At 45.9% G+C, this 26,434-nt stretch overlaps 1 protein-coding gene across 1 annotated transcript in view; it reads left to right on the top strand.

Annotated features, from left to right (window-relative positions):
• Window positions 1-5,173: 5,173 nt before the first annotated feature.
• The window catches only part of UROC1 (urocanate hydratase 1), a 482,866-nt gene continuing 461,605 nt past the window's right edge, over window positions 5,174-26,434 (top strand). The window contains exon 1 of the mRNA XM_069643013.1: window positions 5,174-5,553. Coding sequence (XP_069499114.1) covers window positions 5,428-5,553 — 126 coding nt within the window. The 5' untranslated portion in view covers window positions 5,174-5,427. The remainder of the gene's footprint in view (window positions 5,554-26,434) is intronic.

The following is a 26,434-nucleotide window of genomic DNA, read 5'->3' as shown; positions in this document are numbered from 1 at the left end:
CCACTGCCAACCAATCCCTGTTCTCAAATGATGGCATCTTGTAACTGCTGCCGTAGCCAATTTGCTTGTTGTTTTGAATACGTCTTTTTACCAGTAATCTATTTGGAGGTGGTTAGTAGATAAGTAGTGGCCAATGGAAAAAATAACACTTATACATTATATACATAGATGATTCCCTTAACCAATCCCACCATCGCATAGATTTTTGTAATCAAGGTTGTAATGAGATGTCAGTTGTGATGTCTTTTTTATTCTTATACTGTTGTCAAGCTTGAGAAGGACACGAGTGTGGAGATGTTTTGGTGTTTATTGATGTCCCTGTTTTATCTGCAAAGCCGGCCTTTGTCAATTACCTTGACTCCCCCGTTATTGGGTGCAGGATTTCTCGGCCTGTCTGTTCCGCTCAGGATTAGGGATTTCCAGTCCTCCATTACACAGTCAACACACGTCCCACCTAGGGGGATGAGGGTGATGCCTATAAAACCCAGGTAGCCCAGTCTGATAGGGTGAGTTACAGGATTAGGAGCTTCACGTTGGCAGAAGGCTGGAAATCAGGAGCAGTTAAAGAATCGGAGGCTGGAGCAGTGGTGGCAGCTGAGAGTATACAAACGTTTGAGGGCTTAGGTGGACCAGGTAGAGGTGGCAACATCAGGAAGGGATAATGGACATGAGGAAGTGGAGATAGTGGAGAAAACCAAGGTGGAGGTAGTGGTAATATGAGGAAGGTAGGGCAGATAGAAAGAGTTGACAGTAGTGGATGAATTCAAAGAGGAGGTGGTGATAACATTGGAGGGGAGAGTGGAGAGAAGGAGTTGATGGTACACATTTTGTCTGCTACAGAAGGATGAAAAGCTGAGAAGGATCTGCTAGACTTTGAATGTGTGGCATGCATGTTAACACATAGTGAAACACACATACCTATCTTATTATGAGAGTTTCACCATTCTCAGCTTTTGGTCTTAACATTTTTCACATGGATTCTTAATATTCTTGCGATGCTGAGATTCATTTCTGGGCATCAATACTTTTTGAAGGCAATAACATTGACACACATATCATTACTTTGCTTTGCCAGAAGGTTACTCCACTTCTCTGTTTTTGTGGCAAGCTAAACTCTTGCTTCTTTAGTCTGAGGGACCTCGCACATAAATTGTCTTTGTTTATATTTAGTCATATTTCTCTGGTGCATTTGAAATTCTAATATCGTACAGTGTGACAATGTAGGCATATATGTAGATTATATTGCTTTATCTTTGTAATTAGTGTTATCTTTGCCTCTCTCTGCTTATCATGATCCAGTCAAATCAATCCCCCCTGTTTTTCTCATTTATGTTCAACATACAAAACAAATAAAAAAACAATTTCACCAGTCCCTCTTTTCTCAGCAAAAACATGCTGTGTTTGTAGACTTTATTAAATGAAAAATGACATTCTTGAATGTGCTTTTGTGATGAATCCACTGGAGTCATAACGGATTCCCCGGTAGTGACCTCTTCCCATGTGGCCAGGGGATGTCAGCCGCTACCTGATCCTGACCCTGGGGATGACTTTATGAGGGAGGATCACATGGGAGGAGACAACTACTGGGGAGATGTCATGACTTCATTGGACGAGAAGCGGTATCTCCCCCTTTGCCATGAGGAAGACCCTCTAATCCCCAAGACCCTTTCCCATGAGGAAGACCCTCTAACCCAGGACCTTTTTTCATGAGGAAAACTCTCTAATACCCGAGGCCTTAATGGCCTATTGTCAGCTGCTTTTTCTCCCCTGTAAAGGAAGTAAAGAAACCTCTTTTCATATTTGTATGGTCAAATACCCACCTGTGGCATAAACACAAAGAGCTCCAACACAACATCTTTTGCTTCTAAAATACCTTTATGTAACAACATTGAAATGGACTATTTAAAAACAAATGTGTCCAATGACACCTATGGACTTCAACTCCCATAATCACTCAAGTACTGAGCCGAGGAAGATAGATGAAGGAGTTTGAAGAAGGTATCAAGTACTTGAAGCATAGCATGCAGTCTAGTAGTTTTCTACTCAAATCACCTGTGCCTGGGACATTTAAACATGGTAAGCACATTACTCTGAGAGGCAGTGCAGGAGAAGACGGCTCGTGTGTGAAGGCTCACGAATGCGAGGATCATTGTGGCGGAGAAGTGAAGGCTGCCAAATCAGAAGGGGAACCGCTGCATGAGAAAGAGAAGTGCTCAGGAGATGCTGCGAGCCGCTAGAGAGGTCCTGGGGATCGGCAGTTTGCAGAGGCAGCGTTCTCCATTCCGGGACCTGACAGGAAGCAGGTGTGTGACTGCAGAGGAGGAGGAAGCAGGTAGGACATCTGCACGCTCCATTATGGAAAGCGGGTGAAAGCCTCACGCTGCGGATGCACGAACCGGACCGTAGACGCTAAAGAGAACCAGTGAGTCTACTCGAAGCCAGTGGGGACTCCAGGGCGTACTGCCGACTGCGCCAATGACAGTTTTTTATATGATAACATTGATACAGCTACAAGAAGATTGAACAAAGAAAAGGCAAAGTGCAATCCCCAATGAACTATTGGTGCATGAAATGCGAGTGTGGGGCAGAACTTGAACTAACATTACTGGAAGCATATTTACCACACCGAGAGGAATACATGCAATAATGGTGATGCAGATAAATTGTGAAACACGTGAGAAGTTCTGGCAAGGCAAGACCAGGCAATTGAAAATCATGAGAAGACCAGGCAGGCCATCCTAGGCAGTTGAACCGCATGAGAAAACCTGTCAAAGCAAGACCTCAGGTAATTGAAAGTATTAAAAGTCCTGGCAGAGGAGTATACCAAGCAAGTGAAAACCACAAGTGAAGTCTGTGCATTAGAGTACACCAGGCAGTTGGAATTGCATAAAGAAACTTCTGCACTAATTATGGCAATCTATCCCCTCCTCCCCTAACTCAGATCCTAAATGCACTTCTCTCTTTTGTCTTCTACTTTTCCCTCATTCAAACACGCCATTATCACACCTGTCTTTAAAAAAAGTCTCCCGGTATTCTTCTCTCCCTTCTAACCTTCATCTGATATCATTACAATCTTTCTTAGAAAGGATTGTATAGTCTAAAATATATTCTTTCTTCTTCTTCCCTCTTTTTCCTCCTCTTCACTCAGATTCCTGTCCTTCGTACTCTACTGAATCTGTATTGTTGCACATTTGTAATTCGCTTCTTCACACCTGTCACAATAAACAATCATCTGTTGTCATTCTTCTTGACCTATCTGTAGCCTTTGACTTTGCCGATCACTCCATTCTACTTTCTTCTCTTTCTAGGTGTTTCTGCCCCTCCCCTGCAGTGGTTTCAATCCCACCTCTCCGACCGAAAATAGTCTGTTTTATGGGCTGTCAAACTTTCTTCCTCTCCTCTATGGTGTCCCTCTAAAATCTCGGCTCTTTACTGTTCTCTCTCTGATCTCATCAGCTCTTCCATTCTCTCCTGCCACGTTTACAGTGATGACAGCCATTTATTTTTCCTTTTTCTCCTACTCTGCATCCCTACAGTCCTCTGTTTCAACCTGTCTCCTGGATATCCAGTCTAGGATGGATGGCTCTCCGCTTTCCCCATCTGGACCCATCCAAAGTAGACGTTCCTTACTTGCCTCCTACCTGCTCTTGTTCTGGTCTGAGCTTCCCCTGCTGTTCTTGCTTTTTCATCTTCAGCTCCAGTCTTGGTGTCATCTTTGATTCATCGCTCTACTTTTCACCGCCCACTACCAACACTGCCCGCATTGCTCGTTTCCTGCTTTATAATCTCATCCTTTTTTCTTTCTATGGCCTACTAAACTCCTAATGTTTTCACTCATCTTTTCTCTTCTTAACTACTGCTCCACTTTACGTCTTGGGCTCCCTTCTTCCCATCTGGTTCCCCTTCTTTCTATCTTTAATGCCTCTATTCCTCTCCTCTTTTACCCCCACTGCCATTTTTCCTGTCTCCTTCTTTTGATCTTTAGCTTCTTTTTTACTTTCTTTGTATCGTTTTCAAGTGTCTGCGTGGCCTCGCCCCTCTTATCTCTTGTGTCCTTTTACTCTCCCACTCGCTCTCTTTGCTCGCAATCACCTTTTCTTCTCTTTGTACCATAACCCCCTAGTGCCTCCTCCTCCACCGGTTTGACTTCTTTGTCCTTATTCCCCCCAAACATTGGAACACTTTGCCCCTCCATATTCGCACCTGTACACCCTCTCATGTTTTTCAGACCCGTTGAAAGGAACACCTTCTCTCACTTCTCTCCAATACTTAGCTCTGATTGCTTCTGTTTTTCATTTGTCATATCCTTTCACTATTTTGTACACTTGATGAGTTTCCTTGCGAAGCGCTTTGGCGAAATAGCTCCATGTATTCGATACGTACAAATACTTCATTCCGTCCTTGATTATATGCCTCTCCCCATAAGCCTGAAACCCAGGGCTCTCCAAATGCTATGGACCACGACTTCCATGATGCCTCTCCATTGACTATGCTAGGGCTGATGGGAGTTGTAGTCAAAAACCAAGTGGAGAGTCAAGGTGTTCAGACAGCGTCGGCCCCATTCCTTTATGGCATCACTTATTTCATCCATTCACTTCATACGTTTATTTATTTATGGTTATTTATTTATTTTTTAGTCACTCAGTTTAGCCAATCTCTTCGTCCGTGCCCTTTATTCCATTTATACAATCCTCGTTTATTTGCCATATTATCCCATCACTTCATGCCATCCATTGTTCTCTTCGCTTAATTTCAACATATATGCAATCCTTTACTTCCACATATTTCAATAAATCATTTTGTTCCATTAAGGTATGATAACCCTATCATTGATATCATACGATATGGCATTTATAACGCGCATATACACACGTGTTTCGATTCTGATATTACATCATATACATCATCCTTCTTATTCTAGAAATATATCACATCGATATAGTGCCCACACATCCCCCTCCATCCTAGCTCCTATGCCACCCACACCTTGACTTGTAACGCCCTAGATATGCCCCCTGCGTACAGATCTCCGCCAAACAAGCCCATACAGCAAACCCCTATTCCCAACCCTTGATTCTTGTAATGTTGGTGTTGACCTGCTTATTTATTTATTTATTTATTTATTATTTAGTATTTATAAAGCGCACATCAGCCTTCCTGCGCCTGCTCCACTAGATCGCGCGTTCTGAAGGCATCTGTTGGAAAATCTCGTGCCGCCGGTGTAGCACCTGGTTCATCATTGCTTCAGATGGGCTCGTGCTCAGCACTTGGGGAATAATTCAGTGGCGGGTGGGAGGCGCTCAGCCAATGAACGTGCGCGCCGTCCTGGGCGTGCTCCTGCTGCCTGCGCGCGCAGCGTTTGCTGCACAGGTGAGCCCAGTCATCTGGACAGCAGGTGGACGTACTCCCTGAGTCTGCACATACAGCATGGAGGCGCTGAAGGAGCTTTGCGGAGGCTTGCCCCTGAGCCCGCTCCCTGAGAACAGGGGCAGGGCCGCCGGGGTTCCTCATGCGCCCGTCAGGACACCCGGGCTTTCTGCGGAGGAGAGTAAAGTAAGAACCCTCTTCACTAACCCTCGAAAGTCCAGTCTAGCAGAACCTTGAGGGTAGAGGCCCTTGCAAACAGCCCCTCACACTGAGCATCACACATGTGGCCACATCTTCACTTTAATATTTCATTTTTTGGGGAGGGGGGTGAGCTCTTGTTAATTTACGCCTCTTAAAAGAAGGGCATGTAATGTGATTTCAATAAAAGGAGCGCACCTTTTTTTCTGTTAAGGTTATCAATTCACGCACTTGTCACATTCCTGTCAGCTTGAAAGTGTGATAGTCTCCTGCTTTGTAACGTTGGCTTGTGTAACTGATGGCAACGGACAAGAAGATTGTGGGTAAAACGTTTCCTTTAATGGCTTGCTAAAATAACACACGAGCAGCGTTTTAAAACGAATCTGTGACAGTCGCCCTTAACCATCGTGTTTCATTGACAGTAAACCTGTTTGGGAAGTGTGGGCGCCTGCTGCGGATAGTCCTATGTAACTTTGTGCCAACATCCCAGTGGGTGTGACTCCACTTGTTATTGTAACCTTCTTTGATCAATTAAACACATATGCGTGGGTTGGTTGGTGCCGTTGTGGATGGCGGTATAGCGCTACGCATATGTATATAGCCGCTTCCCCATGTTGTGGTTTCGTCGGCCTCTGTAACGTAAGGAGCGGGTGTGTGGGACTGCCGAAACCGCGATTCCCCTTGGGAAACGGATAGTGACAGCTGCGTCACGAAGGGACGGTACTCGCAGCTAGCGACTAATACACCACCCATAAATAGCGCTGCCAATGGCTAAGTCTGAGCTTTAAAAACCTGTCTCTGAAAACCCCAGCAACGCATTTGGGTAGAAGATAACTTTCCCCCCGACTTCGTGCATTTTTGCTCCCGACATGGCTGTTCTTTTCAATGACTGCTTTCTTTTTCAAAGGGGGAGGGTTGTTTGCAAGTGTCGAATACTGAGTCCTTTAGTCGCCATAGTCGTCTTTAGTAATAGAATGCAGCAGGAGATTAACATATGTACACAGTAATTTGTTAGCGAGCCTTCGTGTGAGGCCAATCTTGCACCGAGCGTGATTTCCAGGCAAGCATAGCTCCCAGAAGCATGCTCCTAGGGTGCGCTTTATCCCAGTCTACGGAAACTCTTCAAACGCAGCTGTCGGGAGTTCACGTGGGTCTCGCTGAAGAGCCTTGGGGAGCCTGGCGATTCTGTTTGCTTTGTCTGCCGCAAGGTTAAGCTCACAATTCTTGGTTAATCATTGGGTTTTGGGTGACTTTCTTTGCATTTTAACTAGCTCTCGAGGCTGGTCCACATTGCGTGTTTGTTGGGAGACGGACTTGTTTATTGGCACTGTGTTGCCCAATGCTAACCCTCCCCTCTGGGGGCAAAGATCACTGCCAGTCGGCGCATTGCGGAAACCTGAGCACTCAAGGTGTAGGTCCCCGGCACAGAAATCTGTCCACGTTTCTTTCGTGCACATCACTTAATTTCTGTGCAAAAAGCTGTAAAATAGAACCTTATGATCTCCAAGCTGAACTGACAGGACTGACATTGGATACTTGATTGCATCTGGGGGCCAGACCTCTTTGGCCCACATTTAGGTTGCTCTTCCATTTGGAGAAGTGTGAACATGTTTTACTGCCATACCCGCAGGGCTGGACTGGGAACCAAAAGTGGCCCTGGAAATTATTTTCAAAGTGGCCCCATATTTCTCCGAAGAAACGAGCAGGTCGCGTGAGCCCAACCCTTCTATGAAGGGATTGCGAGCATCCCCCAAGAAGATGTTGAATCAAATTAGTGCATTTAAACCATGTTTTAATCATATATGGATTTAAACAATGCATGTTTTAAATAAGTTCATGTTCTCGCAAAGTATATCTTCAATCATAGATGGACAAACCACAAGTGCAACAATATCCGTCTCAATAAACGTAAGAAACGCATCAAATAAAGCATGGATTGTAGCAAATGTTTTTAGACCTCTTCACATTTTGTACTATGGCTGTTACCATGACGTGAGGCTTTGCCAGTCTGTATATGCCCACACCTATTAAGTCTCATATGTGTAGCTGCATGCCTGATGTAGCCCCCATACCATGACGTCAGGCTTTGCCAGGTCTGTATATGCACACCAATTCGCTCTGTAACACCTATGCATGCTCTCGCACTTCACTAATCTCATATCAGTCTACCACTCTGCCATCCGCTCCCTCTGCCTTCTCTCACCTCACGACTCCATCTCCTCTTCTCACCTTCTATACTCCTTCTCGTTCACTCAGCTCTGCTTATCTTTTCCTACTCTCTCCTCCACCCTGTGCCCCTTCTCGCTTCCGTTCTTTCCAATTACTTGCTCCTTTCCACTGGAACCACCTATCCCTCCCCATCCGCTCTATTCCCTCCTACCCTTCTTTCTGCACTTCTCTAAAAATCTTCTCTTCCATTCTCCCCTTAACACCTTTTTTGCTTCGTCTTACCCTCTACCCACATCTCCTATTCCCTCTCACTTTGGTCCCTCTCCAATCCAAGCTTCTCCTCCTCAATAAGGTAAATTGTTCTGTGTACTGTTTTCTGGTTTGATACAATTGATATGTAATGCTTGCTGTATTTTTCTCGTTCCTCTTGTAAATCGCGTTGGCGTAAATCGCTTATATAAATTACAATATATAAATTACAATAAATACTAATGTAATGTGCACTTTTTGTAACTAGCGCCTAGATGCCCAAGGGTTTGGTGCACTGAAATAAACGGATGCAACCATTCCTGAATTCCAAGCAAATTCTGCATTTTTAAGAGGACTACTCAGCCCTTTCCCAAGGTCATTGATCCCAGAAGGTAGATCCCACCCGCAGCCAGGATCTTGTCATTGCGCATTCTTGAGTGTTTGATATCCTTTGGAAAATATGGGAAGGAATACAAATGCCTTATCCAGGGGTCCGTCTATGGTGTCATGTATGGACCATGTAGACTTTTCCATCCCCAGATCCACACAGCCCTCCTCCTAGCACTTTCCAACTTTCACAGGAGATGTACATTACAGGAACACCACATATTTTTATCCCGAGTCACCCTTTGCACTCACTTGCTAGGAACTAGCATCCCTTCCCCAGGGGTCCACTTAGCCTGAGCAAGCACGACATACGGGCAACATTATATCGGCCACTCTGAGTTCAATCGCAGACAGGGAGAGTAAAAGCCCACTATACAGGATGTCTGGGACACGGGGTGGGAAAGAAAGTAAGAAAGAAAGAAAAGAGAGCAGAGGAAACACGAAGTATTGAAGGAGGAAGGAAATAACTTGAGAAAGCGAGAAATGGGGAAGAGGGAGGACATTAAGGAAGAGGTAGTTGGGGAAAGAACATAGGAAGGACGAAAGGAAGGGGGAAGGGAGGAAGGAAGGAGCAGGTTCGGCTAGGAGCTGCCCTTTGTAAAAGCTCAAATTCAGGAAATGAAAACAAGGTGTATATATGCACAGAGACTCCAGGTGTAGTTGTGGCGGAAGCAAGTTCCAAAAGTAGAAGCCTTGATGATGATGCTGGGTGCATTGTGACTGATGCAGGTCCAAAAGATCATGGGCAGACGACGGTTGGCATTTGGCAGACTGTTACTTCTTTGAATAAGTAGAGCAGTGCCTTTCCTAGTACTTCTTTCTAGGTAAAACACAACAGCTTGAAACAGATGTGCTGTGGGAAAGCTAACCAGAGTAGCAGCTCAATGCACCTAGCCATGCAAGCAGATCTTTTCAAAACCAAGCTGAGCAGGGAAACGATTGTGTTACCTAAAAAAATAGGTAAGCTGCAGACTCTCCTCTCACCTTGTAGACAGATTCTGGTGGCGAGTGACTGCGAAGCATCGCAGGCGAGCTCCCAGTCGCTCTCTATCGACGGGAATGAGGGGAGAAGTGTTCCAAGGGTGTGAGAACGAGAGCTGGCCTGTAATCCCCAGGGACTTTTGTGGGAGGTTCAAAGCCAGCTCTCCTGATGCCTCGGCATACAGCACTCTTAGTTGAAGGTCAGAAGTGGGATTTTAAAAGTTCACCATTTGATTCTGAGGCGGAACTCTGTAACCTGCGGGTTAATGGGCCCAGATCACGGTAGAGTCTCGCTACAAAAATGGGGCTACGTTTAGCTTGTCCTAAAGCCTAAACTGAGAACATTTTGCTCCCAGAAAAATATCATGACGTTATTCTTAAACTGAACTACATGCACATACAGAAAAACTGTTGTTGAAGTAACAGCAAAAGTAGGTTGGAATACACATATACAGAGCATAGTAATATGCCTCTCCTGATTCTACTAAAGCAGTCCTAGCTGAGACATTCTGTATTGCAGTCAATGACTGGAGCGCCATAGTGCAAACATCTTGAGAGCTCTGGGCTGAAGACGCCCTACACGTGTCTCCAGCTAGGATATAGACCTAAAGTCAGGGGCCCAGCCCTAAAAATTAGTTGGGGGAACTCAACAAACGCAATGGGATGTGAGGTCGACAGAAATTAGCATGTCAAGGTGATATGATAGGTTATTTATAACGCATTTAATACCCAGAGGTTTCTAAGCACGGACCATGGGATTGAACCTATGTTGCTCCTTGTTGTCTTGTTTCCAAGGCAAGCCCGTTGCCGCTGAGCTGTCATCACGAGACTGAAAGGTGAAATATGCACATTTCATTAAACTGGCTTTGCATAACCGCCCAAATTACACAGGACAAATAGCATTTCATAAAATCAACACACACACACAAAACCAAGAGAGGATATTTTCTTCGAATAGTGTTTTTGAAAATGTTAACAGGTGTGCATCCAATACAAATGTTTTCCCTGGAACTTGAAGTACCGAAAAGGGGCATTTCACCTTTTTAGTTGTTGGATAATTTTCATCAGTTTATATAGTGCAGTGGTGAAATGTCCGGCCTACAAACCAGCCAACTGTGGTTCGACCCCCGAAAAAGGACATTCAATGTTTTTCATTTTAGCTGGGGGGGACGGAGTCCACCCTCTGAAAAAAAGTGGGTGGACTGCATCCACCCGTGTGTACCATCGTCTTGAGCCCTGCCTAAAGTCATAGCTGAAGTACTTGTGGGTACTGTCGTGTCCTGGCAAGGACACAGATAATGGACTGTCTGAGCTCTGTCACTGCAAGTGCCAACCAATGGGAATGTGCGCCGTTTGTGCATGCGTGTATCCCACACTCGGGCATTCGCCGACACAGAGAATAAAGATCATTCCCTCTACACTGGAGTTAACTCCCTGTTTCCGCCAAGTTTGTAGCATCTTCATGCCAGTTCTCACACAAAGGACAGAACAGCAACGAGGATTGGATTACAGTAAATGCAACCCAAGTGCATGAAACTTCCTGACACCTGAATCTTTGAGGCATCCACAGGGTCCATCACTTTTTACGATGTCGGAAGGTGAGCTCAATGAAGAAGATGCGTGCTGTGCTGCAGCTTGTCGACCGACCTGGGCCGTTTGATATGAATGATCAGCAAGCTCTAGGACCTCGCTGGGAGAAGTGGATAAGAATATGTGAAAACTATCTGCACGCACATGACGATACTGCGCCTGAGAAGTTTTCCAGAAGGCTGCTGGTGAATCGTCAGAGATGAGGTAGAAGACCTCATGCCCACGTTCCCATCAGAGGAAAGTAAGACTTATACAGGACTCAAGAAAGCACGGAGTGCGTATTTTGATCCTCAACGTAACATCGACCATGAAATACACCTTTTCAACACGATGTGCAAGCTTGTGGGTGAATCAATGAGCGCATTTGCAATTTGTCTTTGCAAATTGGTGGCGCATTGCGAGTTTCACACGTTCTTGAATGAAGAGGCTATTCAACTGAGCATCATAGGAGGATTTTTTGTCATTCAGGAAAAAGTTGCTTGGATGATCTCTCCCACTAGCTACCATATTGCAAAGGCCAGGACAGAGTCCAGAGCGATGCACAAGCTTCTCAGATTGAAACCTCCAAAGTGCCTGGGAAGGAGCAGATTTATCAAATATCGTCATCGGCCCTTGGGGGACCCACTGGCAGCCATGTGCCCAGAGGGCCTGCATCTAGAAGATGTTATCGATATGGTCTACCGTTTCCCCATCAAGGAGTGAAATTTTCCGCATTTGAACGTGTGTGCACCAAGTGCGCCTGGGAAAACCACCTTGCCGTCATCTACAACGCTCTGCCTGGACGATCACCGAGTTGCAGCTTTACACCATCTGAACAAGTTCAAAGCACACAGCAGTGGTCCGAGTGGAGACGTCAGTGCGAGGCGAGACCTCATGCGCCAAGTGAGACAAGTGATTGGAACGTCTCCTTCGCTCTCACACCCCAGAGAACCAACTCTGCACGATTACGTCTACATGATGAACATCATGACGACCCTGCCTGAAGGAGACCTCAACCGACTGGTAGGAGATGGGGCTAAATTCGCCATCGACACCAGCGCCTCTCTGAACATTGTGTGTCAGAATACCAAACAAATTACGTCTCCGCCACGGCTAAATGTGTCTGACCTGAAGGTTTTCCAGTGGGCAGCTAGAGGGCTGGTACAAAATCAGGAATTTCTCCACAACAGTATGATACAAAGGGAAGTGCACCCAAGCTGAGTTTCATAAGCTTCAAGGAGAGGTTCCCGTGTGCAACCTACTTGGTCGCCCCACAGCCATTGAGATGGGAGATATCGGCGGTAGCGTACAATATGCAGTCCAGGTTCTCAGCCAGACAAGTGTTTCTGACCATATTCAAAGGTATTGGGTGCCTGAAAGGGAGTCCCATGATGCCCCACATTGACAAATCCGTACCACTGGTTACTCGCATCGAGGAGGATTCCAGTGCACCTACAACTACTGGAAGAAGAAATCCAATGCTTATTGAGTGAAGGCATAATAGAACCGGCTGATGGCACCACTCCATGGGTGTCTCCCATAGTAGCTATTCGCAAGAGAGAATCCACCAATAAGATGCGCATATGTGTCAACATGCACCAGGCGAATAAGGCAATCGGGTGCAAGAGGCATCCTGGAATGCACCTGGATGATCTGATCAGCCTATTAAATGGAGCTATGGTGGGTTTGACTTGAACAAAGGATATCATCAGGTTGTGATAGATGAACAATCCTTGCCACTTTTGCCAAGCCGATTGGACTCTTCAGATATAAGAGACTTGGCTTTGGTATCTGCTCAGCTGCCGAGATATTTCAGGAGAGTGTGAGGAGAGTGATTTGCCATGTGAATAACTGTTTCAATGATGGTGACGACATGATCACGCCCTGCCCCAAGTGTGCACAGCACTAGTGGATGTTAGGCTGACAATCAACAGCAAGAAATGTGTTTTTCATCGCATCTCAAGTTTTAAGGACACATCTTATCACAAGAGGGCATGAGCCAGATCTGAGAAAGGGTGCTGCCATCTCAGTAATCTCACCCCCCCAAAGATGTTGGTGAAGTCAGATCATTCTTGGAAATGGGCAGCTACTGTGTCCGATACCTCATAGACTTTGCGACTACTATTGCGGCCCTCAGATTTCACCCACCAAGGCAGGCTATTCCAATGGTCACAACACTGCGATGATGCATTTGCACACATCAAAACCGACATTGTTTCAGCGGGAACACATGGCCTATTTTGATCCAAATCTGTGCACAGAATTAACCGTCGATGCCAGCCCAGTTGGCCTGGGAGCCATAATAGCACATCAGCAGCCTGGATGGGAATTTCCCTGGACTGTCATAGCCTAAGCCAGTAAGAGCCTCTCAGAGGTGGAAACCAGATACTCGCAACTGGAAAAAGGCCTTGCCATTGTCTGGGCATGCAAACACTTCACAAGGTTTCTCCTGGGCAAACCATTCATGATTGTGACCGATCATCAAGCTCTGGTAACCAGCTACAGAAGTTCTTAGTGCAAGATGCCTTCCCGAATAGAGAGATTACAAGGTTTTGATTTCACGATCATCCATAAACCAGCCAAGGAGTACAACCTGGCAGACTTCATGTCGTGACAACCCCTGCCATCCGACTCCACTGACAAAAGCTTAGCCGAAGAATAATTTTCTCACATGTCATGGCCCTCCTAGCGCAGTCTCCTCTGAAACCATCCAAGATCACACAAAGATATGTACAGCACCAGTGAAATACGAGAAGCCCATCTCGCTGTGGAAATGCGGGCATTCAAGAATGTAAGAGAATTGTCCATCGGCGGATTGACTTGTCATGAGAGGACATCGAATAGTAATTCCCATGGATCTACTCCAAGCAGTCATTGATCTAGCACATGAAGGTCACTGTGGAAATGTGGCCACAAAAAGACACATGAGACACTAGATGGCTCCCGGGGCTCGATCAAACGGTAGAGCGCACCATCAATGCATGCCACCTATGCCAGAGCATCTCCAGACCAAATAGACCTGAGCGCTTGGTGATGTCAGACATGCCTGAACAACCGTGGACTTCCATCGCAATTGACTTCTTCGGCCCCTTCAAAGAAAATAAGTATTAGCTGGTCGTTACGGACGAATTTTTACGATTTTAATCTGGAGCATCTCATATCGTCTACGGCAGCCAGCAGTCATACCAATACTAGACAACATTTTCTTCACATGGGGCATTACAGGAGTCCTAAAGTCAGACAATGGCCCACCATTCAGCAGCCTGGAGTTAGTTCATGCAGCACATGGGAAGCCTTCAGAGGAATTACTCCGCTATGGTCACAGGCGACTGGCATGGTGAAGCGATTTCATGGGCAGCTTGAAAAGAGTTCTCCAGCAAAATGAACTAAGACAAATGTCGCTCAATCGGGCTGTGTGCAGCATGCTCAGGGACTATAGAAACTCACTGCATGGCATGACGGGGGAAGTGTCCCGCAGAACTGCTGTTTGGTAGGAAAACCGGGACCAGACTACCTCATTTCGCACATGAAGCGAGCGATCATGTGAAGCAGACCAGAGATGTAGATGCCCGTAGGAAGCAAGAGATGTAGTAGGCTGTTAAAATGATGAACAGAAAGCTGTTACCTGCAAGTCGGTAACTGGGTGCTAGTATGCAGACAAGATGGAAAGACCGATTCAAAATTCAATCCAGAACACCTGACGGTATCGCATGTGAATGAACCCATAATTACTGCTTGCTACCCCAGGAGAGTGGTTACTTGGAACGTCTCTCACTTAAAACTATGCAAAGAAGAGGGTCATGAATATCAAGGGGTGGAAGGAGTTGCTGCGACGCATGAAGTCTGAGAGAGGGAGAAGATGAGCCAAGAGACTAGCAGGAAGAGCGTCGGAACCGGTCCACCAGGTGCATTCGAAGGCCAGTACGTCTCATTGAAGAGTTGTGAGGACATAAAAACTGTGAATGACTTTTTGTTTGTTGGAAGGGGGAGATGTGTCTTGGCAAGGACACGGTTAACAGAGCTTCTGATCTTTGTCGGTGAAGGCGCTAACCAATGGGAATGTGAGCAGTTTGCGCATACGTGTTGAGTATCCGACACTTGGGAGTTCGCCGGTGCAGAGAATAAAGAAGGGTTTTATAACGTTCTCTGGCTCTGTGTGATCATTCCCTCTACACTGGATTTATCCGCTGGTTTCCTCCAGTGTTTGTAGCATTTTCATGCCAGTTCTCACACGAAGCACAAGACGGGTACCTCCAGTGTGCCAGCTCAGTAGTATTAAGACTGGATACTCATCCAGACATTAATGGTCTATCTTATCTTAAAAGCAGGAACAAAGAAATGGCAGAACAAGTCACGTCCACAGCGCTTGTAAAATAATATGAGGGATCGAACACAAGGCTGCAGGTATCTGGATGGTGTGGGTACACTGCCAATGTACATCCACAAGGTAAGTTAATGAAGACAAAAGTGGTTCCAGTCTCTCTGCGCCAAGCAATTGAAATTTATTGGGGACACCTGACACGTGTTTCAAGCTGAGTGCAGCTCTTCGTCAGAGGCTTGGATTACAGCAAGGTCTTCATAATTTTAACGTTGGGCAATGGCAGGTAAATGTCTCAGACTGCCTCGCGATTGCAGACACATACGTACGATCGTCGCGCCTTCCGCAATTGAAGACCTTGCTGTAATCCAAGCCTCTGACGAAGAGCTGCACTCAGCTTGAAACACGTGTCGGGCGTCCCCTTGTATCTCCAATAAATTTCAATTGCTTGGCGCAGAGAGACTGGAACCACTTATCTTAAAAGCACTTATAAAGTGCAACGTACGTCTAAAGGCATCTTGGGGCTGCTTGGTCCACACTGCAACAATAATTAATCATTCACTTGGGTGTGATCCAGAGCAACAGTTCACTCTGAAAGGGATTGTCCACAATGCTCTGATGCAATTCCCCTGACGCACAGGTCTCCAGCTTCGGAACATATTGGTTCTATGCATATGGTGTGCCTCCCATTTCCTTCGTTGCGTGTTTGGTTTTGATGCACAAGTGTGACTTCTAGGCACTATTATTCCACCAAATTCTCCACTGCTGGACAGCGTCAAGAAAATCTTGTCTCGATTCCCTAGAAAAACGACATGGATCTTGTAAGATCACTTTGTTTGTAGGAGACGGGCATGTTTGGAGAAGGTGTGTAGTGTATATCCCAAAAAATGGGAGAACCAGGTTGCTGGTAAATTTCACCCAGGAAATATTTCATGTTTGTAGACCCCTGGAGCAGCCACGTGGGGTCACTGTAGCGGCTGGAACACAAGATGCAAGTAAGAAAAATGTAGTTGTGGCTGGAGGCACTGTGCGACTATATGATGTTGGTGGTTAGAGTTGAGTGCCTGGAGCTGCAAGCACCGGAGGCGCACGGCAACTGAATCTGCTTGGTTTTTTTTTAACCATTTGCGTGGGCGGCAGGGTGCTGGGGCTTGAAAGGGGGGGAGGGGGGTTTGGAATTGGGGAGTGGTGCTATATTTCTGCCAGGTGGTACTATGAACGACTGCTCACTGAGAACCCCCCCAAAAAAAAGACAATGGCCACCGTTGCCCTTTCCATGGCGACTGTCGGTAGTGGGAGAGGACGTCGGGGGAGGATGGCAGCCCCCAGCCCGGCAAGGCTTGGAGCGGAGATTACCCTGTTTCGAGCCTCCTCATTGGCTGAGGGGCTGCCACACCCCCCTGCCGGGGACGTGAACGAAGCAAAAGCTTCGAGGGATTCTCGGCGAGGTATGGCCCGGGCGAGGGCCAATCGGAATGTTTGTTACATTCTGGTTGACTCTCGGCGGATACTAAAAGCGTATATAAATGGCAGTTAAGGCAATTGAAGCACAGGGAGAAGTGATTTTGCAAGATCACATGTATGTCGAGAAGTGAATCAGAGGTCAGGATCTAGACATTCTTGTTCCACAGTCAGCATTTTGGCACTTTACCACATCATCTCCTTTTCATCAGTTTGCCAAATTAGTTGATTTACATGCCATGACATAAGAAACTATTTTCAACTGGCATCAGAAGTTGCCAGTGCTAGGCCTCAAACTGAAATTGACTCCCAATGGAAATTCTGCTCTGTTACCGCCTATGGCTGAAAAAGGATAAATACACACGTTAATGTAATAAGTGGCAGCGCTTGGTATACTGCACGTCAGTCGGTGACGCCAAACGCTTTTGCAGGATCATTAATGCTACTGGAGACAGCAGTGCGGTTGTTTGTGATGTATTGGAGGCTGACTGGATTGCTCATATTGAGGGGATGCTGGGCCGATCTTCCACATTAAACGCTCCTGATCTGAACCTATTAGACGCATGATGGGAGTACCGCTTTGAGTACACTGGCCTGTATAAAATCATTGGATCGGGCAAGTCTTCAAGAGCACCAGGCTCGATGGCTTGTGTAATCTGCTCATCAAGGAGGATCCAATAGTTTGGGCAGATGTACTACGTTGGCTTTTCGGAATGCTTAGCATGGTGCCGCAACTCCCCTCAACCTGGCGACAAAGCTCTATAGCTGCAGTTTGCAAAAAAGGACTGTAGGCAAGATCCACATAGCTATAGATTTCTGGCTATGTTCCATGCCCCGGCTAAAATCTTTGCAAGGGTTTTATTGATAGTGCTAAATAGTTGGGTCGCAGGCAAATCCATCATACCGTTTAATCAAATAGGGCTCCAACAATACTCTTAACGGGCTCGCACCTATCGTCATCATAGAACAGGCCAGGTTAATATGGAAATAAACTATAAATGTGGCCTTTGTTGAGTGTAGTGCAGCCTTTGATACCGTTGACTGGAATAGACTGTGGCTGAAGCTATCTAAATGGAATATACCAGTGGGCCTGTTTAAGTATGATCATTGCCCAAATGAAGACACGTTGGTAAGAGTATGCATGAACTACACAGGTGCAGTGACTAGGTGGATTAATGCCAATACAGGGCTGTATACTTGCGCCTATGCCCTTTTAATCTCTACTTGGCAGACCTGGGTAGGGGAATTGCGAACCCTGTTTCCGCACTGCCAAAATTAGATAAGATCACCATTCAGTGACTCTCCTGTGCCCATGAACTGGCCCTAACACCTAAAGCATTGCGAACTGTGTTTGACCGGTTGCATGAATATGCTGTGCTTAATTCTCTGAAAATGAACACTAATAAGACCATTGGTTTTCTCACCCAGTAGAAGCATAGCTAAGATTTGTGCGACCTGGGGTGGGAAGCTGAATGGTGACCACAAAGAGAGGGTGGGCACTTATACATATACCTGGTGTTACTCCAGATACTAAACTGGATGGAAAACCTAATTTACAACAGGTTCAGTTAAAGATCACTTGGGTCTCTGTTGCAATTACATCCTTTTCTCGTAAGGCTGAAGGATACTCCATTGGATTATTCTCATACTGTATCTGACGAAAGTCTTGCCCATCAAGTTAATCTCGCTATTGGCATTATTGGAGAGGGATGTACTAAGGAGGCTGCTGCGATTGAATAAAAATATACCATCTGAGTTGCTTATATTGGAATTTGACATCATGTTATCTCTTGTCAAGATCTATTTTGGTTGCTTACGTACGTTCTGGAAAATCGAGAACGCTACTCGGGGGGGGGGGGGGGGGGGGGGCGGGGCGTTGCAGTGTCACATAAGGGACGCTCTGGCTGATGAGAAAGATTATATGACAGATATAGTCCCCTGCGCACTTTAATGGGCCAAAAGGAGCCAAACGAATATATTGATACTTATGCATGCATAAAGTAGATAATCTTAGTTCAATAAATAAGTAATTCAGTAATAATTTTGCGAGCAAATTCAAACAAATTGATAAATACTAGTTAAAGAAAGATTTCTGTTAAGAGAAACCTTTCCAACAAGCTCCTTTTGTTCTTCACAAATTTTCTCTTAATCGGAAACCCAGCGCGTTTCGAGCTGGTATGCTCTTCATCGGGTTCATACATGTGAAGTTTAACTGTAACATAACGTAGAACTTGTATAAATGCGCTAATAGCTTATCCTCATCTGTTCTGTTTCTATACAATAAAGAGAGAGGCATTTTAAGCTTGATGAATCACCTTAAAATAAGAGAGCTCCAGCAATGCATCACTCTCGTATGCACCGTTTGTGCATGGTCTAAATCTGTTCTTCAAATGTGGCCAAGTTGCTACAAGAAAAAGGAGGATTCATGAAGAATCTAAAGTAGTACCTAATTGTAACTCTCTGTGAAAGTAAATTAAAAGTGTAGAAAATCCCTCCCCGTATAATTCATTAGAGGAAAGGAAAAACGTGGGAGTTATGCGTCACATGTGGTATGCTTTGGAGGGCATGCAATTTTCCCAATGACCTGCTTGTAGGATGTGAAAACTATCTCAGGTAATGACATCTATACTGTATGATGTAAGATAGATCCAACTGGAATAAATGATCCACAAGTTAAGTTGCTGTACTGTCCACCACTGTACGTGCAGCACGAAGTGTTACTGCTGGCCGCGTTCCTAAGGCTGGCCATTGCTACAAACCGAACGGGCACGTGACGTGCTGACGTCATCGTGCTCGTTCATTAAATATGTAAACATAAGATGGTTTTTCTCCATTTGTAAAGCTGTGTTGGCCCAAATTGTGATTGAGCTGTTCGGGTTATGCAAGTATGCATAAGCCAATAAAGGGAGGATCCACGTAGTCTGTGTAGAATCGAGCCCCGAATAAGCCCAAAGCGTGATAAGGGGATTACACGTTTAAAATGAGTGTACCATGTAATGGGGATGCCAAGTTAAGTATGGTGTCCCTCTCAAATTGAGAACGGGTTGAAGGTATCTGTACCATGCGGCGTGTCTGGCTCATGGTGTAGCATATGTGCTACATGGTGTCCCTCACATGATAGTCTTAAAGGTAACCATCATATGGAACAGATAAGCGTATCCATATTACTAAAATGCCACTGATCAAGCTGAAGATGTTATAATAATATCAAACCAATGTTCTAGACATATCCTGCATATCAGGTCTGTGACGATATGTTGTACATTGGTTAAGTGTCTATATTGAAAAATGATATGGAAAAATAGCCTGTTGCTAGCCTGTTGCTTAAAATTGAAGAACTGTCAAGGTTGTGTATCAATCGGACCACCTGAAGACTGTATGGTGTTGCCCTATTCTGATTACCGTCTGTGTAAAATTCTACATATTAACAGTAGGGAACAAAACCTTGTAGCTCTTGCACATAAAACTACTGCAGAATTGCATGTGCAATATTAAATGGGTCACACATGGTTAGCTATGCATGTAATCCATTTTCTTGGTAACCACTGTGTGGAATTCAACCATCCTCACGGGGAGAGTGTGCTCGCCTTGGACATTTTGATATGTATAATTTTTTTATAATGAAAATGAATGATGGGAGACCAACCTCCGAAGACTGTGTGAGGCCATTCCACACACAGTCCATCTGCTTCCTGCACAAAACGCATAGTCACATACAGGCGAGTTGTCCCCGGACATATTTAGCTGGAATGTGACAGCCCCGGGTACATTAATCATCTCAAGGAGGGGGAAGGCACACCTTCCTCCCGCACGGGAAGTCTAATTTAAATATCAATGGCCCCATGGATCTGCTTTCCTTTGTCCTCGGGCTGGTGGCAGTGCATACTAATGAGAGATAATTGAAGCAAACATGAAGGGGATTGGTTGCCAGAAGAGACGGGAAAGGTGGGGCTAACACCCCCTTGGTATGCAATGTGTCCACTTGGAGCTAGTTCCCACCCCCCTGTATGAAAGGCAGTGAAATGCATGTCTGGGTCCACTATTTACCGTAGGCAAAACCCTGCAGAGCTGACTCCTCTCGGCGGGAAGAAGTATGTGGTTTGGGGGAGATGGGAAGTCTGCTCCCATCACAAACTTCAAGGGATCCCTGTGCTTTAATCAATAGTCACAGAGGGCTCAGTTAACCAGAGAGACACTTTGATCTACAGCAGAAAGGTTGATGGGTGGGACTTGGGTATATGTTGTCACCCCCTTGTCTGTGATGTAGATTACTCTGGTGCTGACCTCATGCATGATAGACTATTCTTGCTGGGGACCCAGGGCTGGTTCATTAAGGTAGGCTTAGCTTGCACCAATCACTGGGGCCCGTTTGGCTTTAAAAGATGGCTGAATCCCTCACTTAGTAGATCATCCGAGTCTTTCGAAAAGAGTAAGGACTCCTCATTTGGACCCAAGCTGAAGGTATAGTCTACCTTACGTCTTCTGCCAGTGAGGGAAGCAATATACCTCCCCTAAACATCTTGCAGAGGAACCGAGGGAGATGGCAGATTCAGAGGACCCATCCAGCAGAACCGGTACCTAGCAAGCACACTGTGTGCCCTTCTGAAGTTCTGCCAGCAAGCTTCCTAGGTGGGAAGTGCTGTGAGACTATCTGAACTAAAGAGCGAGGCTGTTGCCTGCAAACACTCTCCTGAGCTTTGGGCTGTCCGCCTTGAAAGGACACAAGCCCTGCGAAGAAACATAAGAGTGCCGCCATACAAGCATCTAGTGTCCATTGAAATGTTTGAGACAATAGAGTCCTCAAACCGCATCCGGCTGCACTGCTGACTGTTTCACGCTGCAGTCACCAGAGCTATCCAAGATGCCTCGACCAACATTCCAGATCCACCAACCAACACAGAGACAATGTTTCTTGGGCCGAGCCGGTGCACCTGTGACAAATCAACTTCTGGGGCACCGGTGGTCCAGGGATAAACCATTAATCAACCCCACACCTCTAGTACACCAGAAGGAATCCAAACCGATTGGAACAGAAGTCCATTATAAACCTCCATGTCCAATTTCTGGTAATGTGGACAACGGCAGGCTTATCTCTGCAAGGTCGTGGATCATTGGTTAGTTGCAACACAGCGAAAATACAATTCTTGCCCAATGATAAAAGGGGCTGTCCAGTCAAGGTTGTATAAAAAATATCTACTTTATTATTATTACTACAACAGACAGTTCTAGCACACTACAATTACCCCCACTGTAAAGAAACGCACAGGACTGACAGTTTCACAAGGGAAAGGGATGCACTCTGGATACTGACAGGAGGGTAGTTGGTAAATGTATCAGTTTTATCGTTCAAGACTATTTGGTTCCAGCACCAAAGGGGCAAAGGATTGTAAATGTCTCTAGGGGCCTTTTGAAGAAGGACCAGGGGGTCAGAACCACAATGTACCAGGTGCTGAAGAAGTTCTCAGTACTTGACAGCATCAAGGCGGTTCCAGGGCGCTTTGCAGCCCATGAGACAGTGGTGGGAGACAGCTGCGGGTACCAGGTGGCAGGCAGTTCTACAAGCGAGGCTGGATGGATGTCTGCAGGCTGAACCCCCGAGCCACCGCGCTGGACAGCCTGCAGACGTGTGTGGAGCCTCGCTTGCAAAGAGCCCTGGAACTGTCTCGGCGATGTCGAGCACCAGGAACTTCAACAACAGGTACGTTGTGGTTCTGTCCCCTGGTCCTTCTCCTAAAGCCCCTAGTGACATTTACGACTCCATGCATGGTGTAAAGTGGGGAAGAGGGTCTCTGAAGAAGCCTCACTGCCAGCTGCCAAAGTTTGTCAGTAAAGCACCATGAGCATGTGAGATGTCTGGAATGTAAAAGGGGTGGGTGGAGGGAGTGGAACGTAGTGCCATCCACGCCTCCAAGGCTATCTGAGTTTAAGATCTCCACAGAAGAACATAGTCCCACTCATCACTCAGAAGTGTAGTGTTCGTTTCCCTTTCTCTTGCCTAATCTGAATTGGAAACCTTTTATGGAGTGAGGCCACGTAATAGTTTAATATGGGTGCACAGTGCTATGTTTCACTATTTGCAAGGGTCCATGTCATTAAGATGCTGTAGTTTTTCTTTAGTGCCTGTACGTTGGCTGCAAGGTTCCGGGGTTTCCGCAAAAAAGCCTGCACCCGCCGAACTGCTGCCACACCAACACCACTGGACGTTCAGTATTTTCAATAAGCTTTGAAGGCAGAGGTTGGAACCCTCGCCTATGCATGTAGCACTATCTTTTTCAGGTCTCCAACACAAGGTCCCTTGACCCCCTCTCCCTCCTTTCCACATTCCACCCAAAGAGCGTAGATCAGAGGTAAAAAGTATAATTTGCAAACTACTAGCCAGGCATAGTTACTCGCCCCCTAAATATGTACACAGCTTGCCAAGGCCCATTGCACGAGCTAATGGTAAATGCACGTTTTGAGGCCTTGTATAGACACAACTTTGCAGGTTGAAAACCGGGGTGGATCCAGTGAATGTGTATACAGTAGGTATTTAAAATGTGACCACTGTCTGGTAGAGTATCGCTTTTCGAGGAGAACTTGCTGACTCAAACATTTAGTCACTCTTTCCTAGAGCCTCCATGAGCCCAGTAGATGGTTAATGTTTTGGATATTTATTCTTTTGAGTTTTCAGGTCATAAAATGATTCGACAAGCTAGACTAATGCACCACAAACGGGTTTCCCCGAAGAATCTGTCCATTATCCAAATATACTTTGGGATGCCACTCGTAAAGGCCTGGACTTGCACCAGCTGTTTAGACTGTGGTTTACTAGAGGGGTACCCTTGTTTCTGAAATGCCATGCTATTTCATCTTTTGTGCTATGGTTGTTCCGTTGGTTAACAGCATATCTGACATCTTAGCTTGGATGGATGGATGGATGTTCCCTTGGTGAACAGCCTAGCTGACATCTTATATTGGCTCAATAGACTCTTCTACTTTCAGCTCCTGCTTCTCCTTGTTTGTCACTGCATAGGTGACCGCCTAGTAACCTTCTACCGACACACCAATAGCCTTCTACCTCCCTAAACCAGGCATACAAGCAGTGCACAAACTGTAATATTGCTTTTTAGCACCACAACAATATGACTTGCCCAAAACAACATTGCTGTAATTCACAGAACCAATATAATGTTCTCCCTTACACCTTCTTCAGTCTGCAAAGACAACTGGACACGTCCCAGTCTGCCATAGCTCGCAAAGCATAGTCGAAGACAATCTTAAATGGGGCAATGTCAGGACAGACAAGATTGGTGTTGGGCCACAGTTCTTTAATCTGTATCCTTATGCAGGGAGTAGGCCGGGGTGAACTAATTTGTTAGAAACTCGAATTTTCTAAATTTCAGATTTTTAAAGTTTGACCACTTTTGGGGCCATATGGTTGGAACTTTAGGCAGCTTACAAAGAGGTGGGAAGTAGTTGTTAGAGGCAGGTGCAGGACATTTTAGGAACGAACTGGAGTGGAGTTGGAGTAATTTTATCATTTACTTATTAGGGGCTTCTACAGCAAATTAATTCTGTTTTAAAGCGCCTACAGGGCAACAAGGAGGGAACATGGGATTGCAAAACCATTAAATGCACAAAATACTGTGAGTGAAAGGGCTGCCAAACCTACTATGACTTGCAAGCATTCAGAATGTGCAAGTGCAGCAAGTAAGAGCGCAGCGGGGTAGGTGCTCGAGGGTGAGCCACAGTTAGTGCACAGTAACGTAAGTGCTATGCAGCCAGGAGCTGCGTTGGGTGGAAAGTTATGAGACTCCAGTGCAGAGGGTGTGCCAAGGCAAGTGCTGAAGGTAGACCAAAGCTGCGGAGATAGCGTGAGAATGGTTAGGGGCCGCAAGGATGCATAAGGGTCCAAGACACCGATCGCAGCAACTGTGATATTCGCAGAGGAGAGAAGGAGGAGGAAAAGAGGACAGTCTTGAGGTGCTTTCAGAACTTATGTTTTTCCTGCTCAAGACATGGAAGGCGGGAAGGCTGTTCCAAAGGAGGGATCCAGCTGTAGAAGGCGAACAACGTCCTGCTCCCTGTTTGGCCAAATGCTTTACAAACAGGAAGCTGGTGCCAGAGGAATGTAGAGGTCTAGGAGGAGAGTATTTGCTAAGGGTTGCAGATAGTGTGGTCCCTGGCCCCAGATAGCCTTGTGAATGATTCGGAGGGATTTGAAATTTCATCCATGCAAGAACCGGGAGCCAGTGGAGACGTTTTAGGGCAGGAGAGGTGCAATCCCTGTGCTTAAGGCTAAGGATAAGTCTTGCTGCTCTATTCTGGATGAGCTGAAGGGTACTCGGAGTAGACAAAGGTATATTGAGGAGAAGGATGTGGCAATAAACCCTAGAGAGAACCAGGGCTCGAGGGGGTGGGGGGAATGAGCTTTTGGGGGAAAGTGAGACATGGGAGAATTCTATTGAAAAGGAAGAATTTTAAGTGGAAATGTCCTGCATGTGAGGGAGGAAGGATAAAGAGGTGTCAAAGATGACTCCAAGGGTTCTGGCTTCAGATGGAGCAGCGGAGAACTCAATGTGGGAGACCAGAGAGAAGGGAAGGAGGAGGGATCAGGGATCCCAATAGGAAGGATCTCAGTTTTGCTGGCATTGATGTAGAGCTTGTACTGGAGAGACCTCCGGCCAGCCCATAGAGTCCGGGTTTGCTCTGCAGTACTTTAAGATGGGATAGCTGCACCTTGAGATGGATGGGGGTGCAGGTTTTCTTACTTCAACACCAATCAATAAGGACAACTTAATGGTTTGGCAAAGGGGAGTCCGTTTAATGACGAGTACAAAAAGTGGGGAAACATGGAAATCAACAGTGATGCAATGGCCTTTCTCGCTTCAACTCCCGAAAACTTCATACAAACAATAATAATAATTTATACCCAAAACTCGTCATAATCTGACGTTTAACACTCAAAAGTTAACATGCAATTCTATTGGTTGGAAAAAGGTAACTTTAATATAGGTGCTATATCTGTATATGGTAACTGAGTGCGGGGATTAGATACCCACTATCAGGTGGCGTCTAAGGCCTTCCTTCAAAAATTACTATGATAGACATCACTAAAAGTACGACGTCCCATTGGTTCTACTTAATATAGCACCCTAGATTATTTGGTCCATTGTGATTGGGTTGGCATCAACCCCATGCATAAATCTCCACTTTACTTAGGAGCACGCAGAATGGTCAGCCAGGTGCAGGATGCCCCAAGATTCACCCGGCTTCCCTTCCATCAATCATTACTTTAGTGGCTATGTGTCAATTAGTTGGCTGTGGTGGGCCTCGAAACTATTTTCTTGTCAGGAAAAGTTATGATATCTCTGTCTGGGTGACAGCCAGGCACGGGTGTGAATCCGTGCCTCTTCTTGCTTGGATGGTCACGTGCTGCTCACACCGTGAATCTGCCTAGTTTTCCTTCTATTTGCGCATTTAATTCTTATTCGGCTTGGCACCTGCCTGGGCCTCCTTATCTCGGCCTTCCCAAGATAGGCTGTTCTATTCTAAGTTTCGATTCCGCGAAGCTACTGTTCGCTCCTTCCATTGATGTGACCGTGGCTCTTCCTGGCTCACGTTGCCTCTGCTGATTTTCAATTCAGCCATCTCTTCTCGTTTTAGCTGGAATACAAATCCTGTCCTGTTTGACCTCTAGTAACCTGAGTTAATTCTGCTTTTGTGTAAACTGGACTTGCACTTATATAACATGCT

The sequence above is a fragment of the Ambystoma mexicanum genome, chromosome 2p (assembly GCF_040938575.1).
Source record: "Ambystoma mexicanum isolate Mex_15411 chromosome 2p, UKY_AmexF1_1, whole genome shotgun sequence".
Taxonomy (NCBI): domain Eukaryota; kingdom Metazoa; phylum Chordata; class Amphibia; order Caudata; family Ambystomatidae; genus Ambystoma; species Ambystoma mexicanum.
The sequence above is the reverse complement of the archived record's forward strand: the minus strand, read 5'-3'. Positions and strand labels throughout refer to the sequence as shown.